Consider the following 13,026-nt stretch of genomic DNA (forward strand, 5'->3'; position numbering starts at 1 on the left):
GATTATTGCGTTGCGCACAGAAAATAGCATGAAAGTTCTCACTTTTCCCGTGCAAATGAAACTTAAACTACACACGTGTTAGATATGTGTACATATGCATTTGTGTGTATGTGTATGTAAAAGAAAATATATGGAGGGCATCTATAGGATGATCATGCAGGTGAAATGTTTCAAATTAGGAGTAACATGATTTTGTTCCATCAACTGAATTAATACTTTATTGGCTCGGAAACTTGACTCGTATTTTATATCTTTATAATTACACGCATTTGTGTATTTTCAAATACATTGTAACTTAATAACATAAAACGTAATGGTAAAATGAATATGTTATTCGATCGTATATGTGAAATGTAACAAAATTAAACGCTACTTTTAGCTTGAATGTAAAATAAAGCAACATACAATAGGTAACTATATGTACGTAATAATTAATGAGGTAGATAGGTTTTTACATAATATAGCTGAGATACCACCGGCTTCGCCTCATTTTAATGTAGTACACAACTTACACGTATTACGATATATTTTGCATTTGATAGACGATGTTAAATGTGTATCTGGATTTTTATGATGAGAAATTAATTAATAAGAAAGTAATAATATATCTTTCACAACATCCGTCTCTCTGAGAATAACTTCTAAATTTTGCAGAATTTGTCTTTCAAAGATCGCTCAAATAATTAAATAACCTTTCCACAAAAACAATTACGATTTAATTAAAATATTGTTCGATATTAATTCTCTAGTGAAGTACTAATTACTAGTGAATTACTAACTACCAAAAACGTCCCGCTACTACATTTTTTGATGAAAAAGACCAGTCGGTATCAGTTCTAGTGAAATACTAATTATTTTTAATGTAAAATACTACTACATGCTTTATGTCTTGTTATCGTGCGACATCGCGACATGTGTTTATATATGTATCGTGAAAAATACATTTCAAGCATTAAGGCGAATGTCACCAGGAGAAGCGACTCTGCAATTGAATCTAATTAGGACAGAATGTGGTGTTCACAAATTTACATGCAATACAAACTTACTATTGAGTGTTACGAATTCGGAGTCACGTCACACAAAGTCGACACTATCGAGCAAAGTAAGCAAACTAGTTGGTGCAATTTGCGCGTAGTTAGATAGGCCGTCATATCGCATCGATTATATGTCGAGCGGTTTCTGACAAAACGCGCCATGGTAGTATCCGCGCTTCCCAGCAAACGCATTTATAAGGGTCTCGAAGACGACGTGTCGCGCGTGTGAATTCGTCTTTGTTGTCGCCATAAATCACTGGTCTTGTCGCGAGGTCCGAGTTACGACCGAGACCGATCGTCGGCTACCGGATAGCCGGTGGCATTCCTGGAGATCGATCTCGAGAGAACATAAAGCAAGAAAGCCGGATTGTTTTCTCCCGGCCAGCTTGTTCCCTTTCTTTCTCCCCCGGTCCGCACTATACATATGACTATGCGAAAACGGCGCGAGGCGTGGCCGCTAATGAGGCAAGTAGGGTGTGCAACAGATCGTTAATGTCGGACGTAGAGATCGCGCAAGGTCGACCGATAGGTCCTTCGACGGCTGTGAGTTTCGGAACGCAGATCCGCGACCAGCGCACTTCTCTTTCAGATGCCTACGAAGTACCAAAAAAGAGAATGCATTAACTTCAGGAGAGAACGCGCGACATCGATTATTGTTGTGCGAAGATAAGATGATAAGTGATAAGATTTACAACTGACTTGTTAATTAAGATGATCATATGTCAATTTCGACTCATAGTTGATCGCGAGATTAACAAATAAATTTCCGCGGAAAACTTTAGAATTATCCCCTGCTGCGGCGCATAAAAATTACATCGACAACAATTAATTCCCCTAGAAGAAATTGTCTCTGGAACTATCGAAGCATTAATGTGCATTGAAGCAGCGAGTTAGTACGCGTATATCGCCTCGATAAAATCTCCTCCCCCCAAACGTGGAATATTTTTCAAATTTCACGAGCTATTCACGTCGAATATCTCTACCGTATACTATACCTTTCCGCAGCAAGTTTGTATACTTGGTGTGCAAATATGACTCACCTGAATTGTAAACACTCGGAGCTGAACGATCGTGCGGAAGTTTCCTTACCGGGAGGTTCCGACCGGAAACACCGTGGAACCATCGCCGCTTCGCCGCGCACCGGAGGATCAAAATCGATCCCTCCGAGGATCGTGTCTTCTCGCTCCCTTTTCATCGAAGCCGCGCGCCCGCCGATTGACCGTCGCGGAGAATATCTCCGTCGACGTCGGTAGATGCTGCGATTTGCAGCAGCGACTTTCCATCAGCCATCGCCGAGGAACATTGCCATGCAAGTTGATGCTAAGTGAGCTTTTATAGCCGAGATATAACGGCCACGTGGGACGATGAACTTGCGGCGGGATCAGGGCGGGGCTTCTCTGGCACTCCGCTGGACCCACGTGACGAGGTTAAGAAAGAAAGCTCAATCAATCGGGTCGAAAACGCCCGCTCAAGGCGACACAACCTCGGACCAAATTGGAAACACCAACCGCGCCCAGACGAGTAGGGGTGACCGATTCAAGGAGACGATTTTATCACCTCCGTTGCGTGGTTTATTGGCGACCCATAGCGATCCAGTGCGCGACTAGAGATAGAAGGGAGGAACACTCGAACGCGGCGCTGTAAATCAATGCTATAATAGACCACGGGGTATTTGCCGTCCCGGCATACGAAAGAGGCATGCGAAGGTTGTGTAGATAAATCGACAAAGAACAGTTACTACATAATAACAGTAAATGACAATCATTGTGATATTACTGAGGTGATAAATACACATAAGTATGTGTTATCGCGAGAATGAATCCCCGAAAATATTATTTTTAATAATAATAATTTTTATTTATTACGAAAAAGCATACTCTTTAGTATACATAAAAAATATAAATATTTGCAGACGAATAGAGGCAAAACAATCAGAAAAATAAAAACATCTCAGAATTAATAAAAGTTATAAGGCAATAAAAAATTTACAAGAAACCTCGATATCGTACGTATGCAAGCAGTTTTGAACGCAGTTAAATTTTCTTTAAAGAAATTAATAAATGCCGAAAAACGACCTGCTATGACACACTGTCTATGTTATAGCAAAAATTAGCAAAACGCAAGAATTTTTGTTGTACCCGCTCAACCATATTAATCTGTTTATACTAAGGAGATCAAACAATAGAGCAATGTTTTAATTTCGGATGAACTAAGATGCAATAATTTTAAAGATAAATTAAAGATAAAGACTAAATATTACTCCCAAAAAAATCGCGAACATTTGATACCGTTGTTAGAGTCAAGATAATAATTACAATGAAATGGGCTAAAGTAAACATAGCATGTTTTAACATTTAGATATAAGCGCACCATGTATCGAGTCTCAATAAATCGTCCTGTAGTAATATTTTTTCTGCACCATGCATCGAGTCTCAATAAATCGTCCTGTAGTAATATTTTCATCTATTTTTACATTAATATTTTCGTAATATTTTTACATTAATATATTCATGAAGAAAGAAGATATAACAATTCAAAAGAGAGTAATAAATGATGAGAAATGGTATATATTGCGATGTACAGTATAATTTGATCACGCGACCGATCAATCTGAGTCCAGTACACTTTGATAAAATCTTCCCAATGAGCGATAGCCATTACATTCTACGATACTTGAAGCAGAACTCACTCGACAGTACTCAGTGATTGATGATCTAGAAATTTACAGCGTAAATTTAAATTTATAGCGATGGCGGCGATAACTTTGATGAAAACGTAACATTGCGGACACTGATGGCATGACAGAACCATTAGCCGGATGGTAATCGATTAATGTATGTTTGTGCACGTCTGTGTGAGCGACTTCGATAATACCTTTATGTAACGATCCAAGCTTTGTAACTGCAAATCTATTTAGGGAGAATACCAGAGCGCAAAGTCCAAAAACCTAATTCGCCCGTTCGTATTTCCGATATGCTTTGACGAATAAGTAGACACAATCATACACCACATCGGTAACATCACCGTGAACGCAATGGCAACGATTAGTTTGCAAATTATTCCGTACAATAACAATACGATACCAGTCATGGTGCGCGAGTAAATGTACTTCAATTAATAAATGCATGATACAACAAAGGTATCATGTAAATAGAACACAGTGATATTATCGTAGCACTCACGTGCGTATCGCACACTTTTATCTCAGGTGTTGGTGGTTTGCAAAAGCGCAAACATTCCGTGTATGTACTGATGATCGATATGAAACATCGAAAGGGAACTGATTTATAATCGAAATCAAAGACAAGACTCACTAAACAACGTTGTATATAGCAAAATTTTATTATCTAAATATTCCATTATATCAAACATTATTAAAATAATTAATACATTTATTCACATCAGATACATCACTACTCTCGTGATGAGAAATTACGATTAAATTACGTGAAAAAAAACATTGTTGTTAAGTGTTGTTTACGCAAAAAGGATAAGACAAAAATTTGTGAAATCACTACGTATCTGTGTCGTAATCAGACGTGGGGCGCACAATACGCGTTTCTTCTCAATGAAAAGAGAAGAAATTGAAATGAAAGGAACGTAACGAAATGTCCAAGTTGATAACGATGCTTATTGTTCCTGTTTTTTTTTTGCTACACGAACATATTGGATGCAGTTTTTCGACTTCATTCAATGGACGAGATGATGGCGGGAAAAGCGACGGAAAAGTTGCCGCGCCGCTCAATCAATAGTCACCTTTGCGTCCGAGGCATGACGCCCGGTAATGGCACTGCAAACAATCCCTGACGCTGTCTGCAATCTGTTGCGAACTTGGTGATACCGTCGTAACGAACGTGCACGCATACCCGACGTATCCGACAACAATGGGCCTCTCATTCCTGGCGACAATCTGCAAAGTCCGGATGACGCGTGGGCAATGCAACCCGTGCCTCGCCTAAACGGATGCACAATGCAACGCGTAATCGTTCTAATGGCGACACGTGCCTACCTAACTAAGGCGAGAGAAAGCAGGAAGAAGACACACATACGACACGCGACTCATCTCTATTCCCAAGGTCATCGATGACTGGACGCTCGTGATGAGTAGCCGTGATCTTATCCTTTAAGCTTCGCACGATGGCAAGAGTATTACAAAACCTTTGACAACGTCACACATTGAACGCGCTTGAACGTATCGTGACAAATGATCCTTTCTTAGTATCCCCTTCTCGCGATCGAAAATCAGACCATAGGACGCACGCATTGTCGTCGGATAAAAATTGCATCCTTGGAATTACTAACTCGCCCGTTCCTCAGCACCTTCGATGCAACATCGATCAAGTCTCCGGCACAAATCGCCCCGTTGGTTCTACGCTTCGGCGAACTTTAGCTTAAATAAATATTATTCTAAGATAACTATCTGAGATCGGTCGCGCGCTCGCTGTGTTGTCGATATCAACAAATCGAGGCGACGAATGTAACACGCAAGACATAGACGGATGCGTTGAAGTGGAGCAACGTGACCCTCGGGCCACACATTGAGACCCGACACGACGAGGTAGGGCATTAGGGGCATTCTGGTGTCACTTACACGGTGACTGACTTAATGGCTATAAGTCGGCAAAACGTCGCCGCATGCCCAGCCCGCAGAGAATGTTTGGCGTGTCCTGTGCCCCGCCCTTGGGGTTGGCGGGAGCAACTGAGTTCTGAGTCCGATCGGGGAGAACAATGTTCCTATAAAAGCACGCCGGACGCCAATCGGTGACAGCACATCCACCTCAGCCATCGAGGCAAATTTTCTCGTTCCAGCAACCTTCTGCTCATCATGTGTACTCTGGTCGCGATTCTCTTAGTGGCGGCTCTGTCAGTGGCGACCGCAGCACCATCTGGTTACTTGGGCCATGGTGCGGCGTTAGCCGGCCCGATTCTGGGACCGGCAACCCTCACCGGACCTGCTAATGGTCCATCAGCCCTCGCCGGGCCAGTAGTTGGACCCGCACGTCTCTCCGGAGCTGTCGATGGCGGTGCTGTTGTCACCGGTGCGGTAGCTGGACCGTCGGTCGTTTCTGGTAGCGCCGCAGGATACACGACGGTGACTGGCCCGGCTCACGGCTACGCCGCCCCAGCATTGGGATGGCCGGCTTATGGTAAGTTATAATAAACTACAAATTGTAATAATATATATTAATATTATATGGCGACTTTTTGATAACTCGATAAAAGATCATTTTTATTCTGGAAATATCGAGAAAGAATTCACATAATATCGCGTAGTATATCGTCAGGTTTCTCAAGTATTTCCTTGTATTATTTCTATTAAATTACAGATTAAAAAGTGAATATATCATTAATGATAATATGTGATATATATCGTCATATAGTTCATATGGTAACTAAAAGACAGTTTTAATATGCAACATGGTCGATATAATAGCTGATAAATCGTGGTATATATATTCCAACTCGTTCGCTATAACTTTAGTGATCGAATATTACGACATTTCAATGTGTGTACTACTGATGCTTGTTAGCTCGGTAGTAATTCTTATCTTATTACCCACCTTTGATCTTTTAATTGTATAAGAGCTATAGCACTGTATTTTTATTCTGATGGATCGCAAACCTTCGATCCTAAGATATATTTTACGATTTATTAACTTGGAAATGTATGTACCAATAAAAATATTCTTCAGGTCCATACGGAACAGTACTGGCGGGCCCTGCTGTAGGTCCAGCGGCCCTCGCAGGTCCGGTCGCGGCTCCAGCTTTAATCGCAGGCCCATCCGGTAGCATCGCTGCTGGACACGGTGGTTTAGGCGGTATCGTTCGGGGGTATACAGCCGGACACTGGTAATTCGTTTCATTCGGCAACGTGACCCAAGGACCTCCGCGACTGATCTCTTCGGTATCCACCATCTCGACCATTGCATCGTGAACTTCGTCATTTCGGGGTATCTCCCGTCAGCGTATCTCTTATATGTTCTATATATGTGTACATAACAATGTTTTCCCATATACAGTGTTATACATAAAAATAATAAATGCGCACACATAGCACTTCTAGAACAAAACCATCGCTTTGTTACATTTCCCTTCGCGCAGTTAAGTACAACCGTAATTTACTGGAACTTCCATAAAAGTATGTCAAAAATTCAAAAATTTAAGAAAAGGAAATTTGACCCGTAAGTAACGCTTCCCTCGACCTCTCTCGTAGATTTTCGGCGTCGCGCTCTTATTGTGACCAACATAAAAAGTCAAACTCGAACGCAAGTTGAAGAACGATGTGGTTCTTACGAGAGCGCATTACGCGCCGCGCGTATTGTTGGGAAGCGTAAAGTTTGAGTAGCTGGAGTCTATTGTTTCAGGGTGTATAATGCCTCTTTAAGAGCTAATCGGAATTGGTGTGGCCAGTCAGTGGTCCCTATTTCGCGGTCCATTGTATCGCTATTGGTGCCGAGGTCTCCATTACGAGACGATACCTGGTCCACCTTCACCGGTAATTGTAGGAAATTGCCTCGACGCTATACCAATCAGCCGCGTATTCTGTATAAAGGCAATGCGCTCTCGCGCGGATATCGAAGCATTTCCCTCGTCGCTCTGCGCCACGACGCAACACACTCGCGTCACGACATTCTGGCGCGCGCTCGTCCTTTAATCTCCGTTTTCAATCACGGCCACGAATGCAAGACGTTGTGTTATAATAGAGTCTGCGCATCGCCGTACGCTAGTGTGCTTTTCATCTGACTTGTGGCTGGAAACTGTGAAAATTATGGTCACATCGTCCACGCGCATTACCATCTCAAAGAGGCCTCCTCTGCACTTAGGGAAATATGGTCTAGCGCAACAAGTACTATGAATTCTTACAAGCGAACAGTCTAGATTGAATCGTGGCACTGTTGTACGGAAGAATCGCGGGGGACGCGCGATCTAAACGTTTGGAATACGTTAACAATAATACTTCTAACACATCACAATAGAATAAAGTCGATATCGAAAGTAATTGACAAATATTTCACGTTTGTCTTATTTTTTATTGTCTTTTATCTTCTATTATCTTTAAACGCGTAGTAGCTGTCCGAAATATATAATTTATGGAATTCATAAAAGTATAATATAAAATTGATATTTTTCAGTCGATGAGGTTTATACTTAGTGGCGTTTATTGTGCTGCATTATAGATGAATGCAGTATTGATGTAACTCGTTGTAAATGCAGCAGCTGCAGAAATGCAACGTCTACCGCACTGCTTGTTACTGAATCGGAGAGCATCGTAATTTTCTCATGCGAAACTGGACAATGTGTTATCGTTGCTGATATGGATCGAATAAATTTATCTACAGAATAGATAGAAATATATACTGAATAAATTATGAAATTGAATTTAGGGACAGCGATTTCACGACAACTGCATGATATGTTGAACAAATCTCGTTGCTGCGTTACTCATACTTCTATAACGTTCGCTTTAATATTAAATAATACAAACAAGCGCATATATATTTTTATAAGATTTGTGCGCATATTCTAAGATGATACATATTTATATATATTTATTAATTTATTTTATTATTTATTTTTTCATTTTACAAATACAAAGCGTATAATAACAATAATTCAAGATATATAAGTTAGTATATATATATATAAGTTATATATATAAGTATAATATATAATATATAATATATAAGTTAGTATATATATATATATATATATATATATATATATATATATATATAAGTTAGTATATAAGTAGTATATATAAGTTATATAAGTAAGATATATAAGTTAGTATATATATATAAGTTATATATATAAGTTAGTATATATAAGGCACAATTCTTCATATATAAATCGACCCAATATCAAGTTTCTTAATTGTGCACAGATAACAGTTCTGTTATCTTCCTTGTATTTCAATATTTGATGTCGATATCAATTGTTTTGATGTAGACGTTATGTGGACGCCACCGTAGTAGTAGTAGTAGTACGTCTATTAACGAATATTATATGTATATTTTTTTAAATAATTAAACATTACTATAATTATAGAAACAAAAGATAAATATAGAAACTCAATATGAGTTATGCATATTTTCTTTCTCATAAAATAGATATAAGATAGTTCACAAAAAATCTGGATTCTCTATATATTGAAATATTAAAACCTCCTGAATTATTTAAAACTTTAGATATTTAAATACATTACAGTCAAATAAAAATTTAAGAACATAATTAGCATATATTTTACGATCAATGTGCATCTATATCGTTATCTATGTTATCTATGTCAGTTTTACCATTGTCGTTAACATCGCTTAGTGCCGATACACTCTTGAAAATGTCTTTATGCTCTTATTTAGCATGTTGAATGTTTTCATAAATTGCGTTCTAACATATTACCTTCTATGATTCCTTCTACGACACCCTCTACGACCCCCTCTACAGCGGCTTCTACATGCTTCTCTCTTTTTAATAAGGTTTTCTTTTGGTATAGCAACCTCTTTTAAATAGGAATTATTCCAATCTAAAAACATAAAGTAAAGATAAAGTAACACGATAAAGTGATAAGGTAAAGTAAGACAAAATCTAAATATAAGATAAAGTGTAATATAATCTCCGATTTTTCATTTTACTTTCGTCTTATACGCGCGCGTATGCACGCACATATACACAAACACACATTAATTGTACTTCTGTCACAGAGAAACAAAGAATAAAAATAGAAAACATTAAATAGAATTAGTACATTTTTTTCAAAAATAGATACTATAAACTAGGAGGCCAGAAGTTAGGAAATATCAGAAGTGTTTCTATATTAACAGATTCCAAGATTATTTAAAGTTTCTGGTGAAAGTAGTCTTAAAAATTTACCTGTATTACGCTTTACGATGTGATATAGTTCATGAGGTTGTTCTAATGCGTTAGTTTTTTCGATTTCTTTTGGAGACAGTAGTTTTGCAGAAGCTATTATTTCCCTCTTTGATAATTCACTCCTTTCAATAAGGTTTTCTTTTTCTTTAACATCCTCTTTTAGATAGCGTTTGTACCAATCTACATGTCGTTAGAAAGTCAAACATATTTATTGATGCATTCTTTTACGACAAATATGAAGTGAAATAAAATATAATCTCGAACTATCAATTCTTCATTTTATTTTTGTCTTATACACACCCGCATGCACACAAACATACATTAATTGATTATTGTACTTCTATCACAGAGAAATGAAAAATAAAAATAGAAAACATTAAATAGAGCTTATTTTTAGCTTATTTTTTCTTCAAAAATAGATAATACAAGCCCCAAAAACTAGGAGATATTAAAAGTGTTTCCATATTAATAGATTGCAGAATTATTTAAGTATTATTTTGTATCTCTAAACATATTCTCTGGTATATAATTAAATAGCAAATATAATTTCTTTATGTATCTATAAAATTACTTGGGTATACCTATCAATTCAGATAGCGAATTTTGAAATTTAGAATAGAGTTTATACGCGATGTGCTCTAATATACCACAAAAAAAATCACAATTTTTTACAAATATACATAATTTATTAATTATCTTTGAAAGAAAATATATCTTCCTAGTTTTTACCAGTAGCAGCAGCGTTTTCCAGGATAAATATTTGTGTTAAACAGAGGAACATAATCTGAAACAACCAAAAAAGAGAAATCGCAGGATTAATTTTCAAAATTTTCTGAGTAAATAATGTACAGAAATAGTAATAATTAAGAGGATGCTGAAGTCGATCGTGAACTCAAAGTCTCAAATAATGCCGATAACGCAGAGACGATCGTCACTAACAATCACACTATTTTTTCGTATTTCTTATGCATATAGAGCTTACATAAATGTATATTATTTTGTTTTACTATATTCAGCGGAAAATCTAACTACACACACATGTATAGAAATCTTTCTGTAAATTTCGTCGATATTCTTAAGCTTTTGTATTCAGATGCGAAAGTGCAACAATCTTCTTTAATATTTTTGTTTGTGTGGAGCATCCATAGTTTCGGTATGTACAAACTGCGGAACTTTTGCACATTAGGTAAATATTACGCTAACTGACAACTTGAAAATTTACATTTCAAATTTTTTTCGCTTCCGTCACATATAATGAGCAAAGCTTCTACTTATTTTTGCACGTACTTTCGTAATAGTGTAATAACACACACATAAACTTTGCAGAAAATAATTTAATATTATTCTATTATCATATATAATATAATAGAATACAGAAAAATGTCAGTATTCTGTCGGTAAAGTTTCCAGCTTCAGCATTCTCTTAAAGGACGTTAAATGAAACTTACAATTTGCTTCACGAAACCCATTTTAAGCCGTTTTAACCCGTTTTCCTTTCTTTGGTTTGATACGATAACTTCGGCCGATTCAATACTCAAAAAATTGATATAAAAATTGATATCTTGAAAAAAAAATTTATTGGAGTTATATCTAATAATTCAGTAACACTTTTTAACTTAATGTTATACGTACATATGATGTACTGTAGTAGAATGATCAATGTAAAACTGAAACGAGGAAAATATACATTAAGCAATGGTTCTTAACTTATATAGAGATCATAGTTTTGCATGTCATCGTTATCATACTAATTATATCATTATTTCGTGCAGTTTATATATTATTATTTTATCTTATTCTACGTAAAGTATACGAAGTAACTATCGAATATTTAAGTTAATAGAGGACACGTGCACTAAAAACCTTCATGTTTAAATAGACAGTAACTTTTGTATTTATCTATTTGTTCCTTTGTATACTAGTTATACGTAACTAAGTAATGGTTTACATAATAATATCAAGATAAAAATTTTGCACATTTTCTTTCTTAAAAATGAATGTTTCAAGCCAGAGAGACTATGAAAAAATTAAAATTATTATTCATCAAGATATTGCGAAGAAACTGTTATTTGAATTTTGCAATTAAATGTAACATGCATTTAAACGTTTTAATAAATTTTTAGAAAATTCTGTAATTAAGACCATAACTGAATCACAAAAACGTCATTTTTTTTTGTAATTAATTTATCATCGATGATGAATCCATTCTTTCTCACTATTTGCACATGACGTTTCTAAGCGGTAATTGAGCGGGAGATTAAATAATAAGTTTGAATTTTTTGATACGTAATGCTTTGCATGCTCAGTTTTCGTCGCATTCTCTTACGATATCCAACGCGGAGTTGAAATTTGCGCTGCTAACTTTTCATTACTACAAATCGACTATATCACACCGAGTTTCAGAGAAACTCTGGGATTAGGCAATCTTAAAGTGCATGGTAACTTTATTATACACACATTAATACATTATTATATATTAATTACTATAGAAGAAGAAATGACATGCAAACTTGTAATAATATTCTAGAAGCAGATAGTATTATATGTAACACGCAATAGTTTTACAATTAATTAAAACTTCGGTTGTATTAGTTGTCATTTCGGCCACAAATCTTTGTGTCGCACCCTGAGTTGGTATCTTAGGCATAATAACATAGTATTCCTGAGAGATTTAGGAAATAGTATCGCTCTTACAGGACCTGTTGCACCTGCGACTGCTGTAGTTGGACCGGTTTCACCTTCTGCAGCCGTTGCCGAACTCGCTGCAGGTCAAACGACTATAATTGCATCTGTTTCAGGTTCGATTGTCATAGTCGGTTCATCTGTAGGTTCTGCGTCTGCAGCCGAGCCGTCTGTTGTCAGTTGCGTAGATGTAGACATTGTAGATGTAGACGTAGGTTTAGACGTTGTAGTTGTAGAGCTTGTAGATGTAAACATTGTAGATGCAGGGGTGGATTTAGACGTTGTAGATATAGACATTGTAGGTGTGGACGTTGTAAGGGCAAAGGTCGTAATCTTGTTTGTAAGGAACATTATATATTTTATTTTTTTTTAATAATTCAACATTATTATAATTATAGAAACAAAAGATAAATATAGAAACTTAATATGAGTTATATAT

The 13,026-nt window shown here is 36.8% G+C and overlaps 2 protein-coding genes across 2 annotated transcripts; one reads left to right on the plus strand and one right to left on the minus strand.

Moving 5' to 3' along the window:
- Positions 1-5,813: 5,813 nt before the first annotated feature.
- On the plus strand, positions 5,814-7,086 carry LOC116851566 (tetra-peptide repeat homeobox protein 1-like). The gene is made up of 2 exons (XM_032831115.1): positions 5,814-6,181; positions 6,728-7,086. Exons 1-2 carry the CDS (start codon positions 5,860-5,862, stop codon positions 6,886-6,888), a joined length of 483 nt encoding a protein of 160 aa, XP_032687006.1. The 5' UTR covers positions 5,814-5,859; the 3' UTR covers positions 6,889-7,086.
- A 1,684-nt stretch (positions 7,087-8,770) lies between these two features.
- LOC116851564 lies at positions 8,771-11,584 on the minus strand. Its single transcript, XM_032831113.1, has 6 exons — positions 11,538-11,584; positions 11,354-11,466; positions 10,635-10,689; positions 9,906-10,085; positions 9,435-9,558; positions 8,771-9,024 (listed from the first exon to the last, which is right to left on the minus strand). The coding sequence occupies exons 2-6, from the start codon at positions 11,372-11,374 to the stop codon at positions 8,988-8,990; spliced, it is 417 nt and encodes a 138-aa protein (XP_032687004.1). The 5' UTR covers positions 11,375-11,466; positions 11,538-11,584; the 3' UTR covers positions 8,771-8,987.
- Positions 11,585-13,026: the final 1,442 nt, after the last annotated feature.

The sequence above is a fragment of the Odontomachus brunneus genome, unplaced genomic scaffold (assembly GCF_010583005.1).
Source record: "Odontomachus brunneus isolate Ranch 3 - 2012 unplaced genomic scaffold, Obru_v1 Obru_scaffold_178, whole genome shotgun sequence".
Taxonomy (NCBI): Eukaryota; Metazoa; Arthropoda; class Insecta; order Hymenoptera; family Formicidae; genus Odontomachus; species Odontomachus brunneus.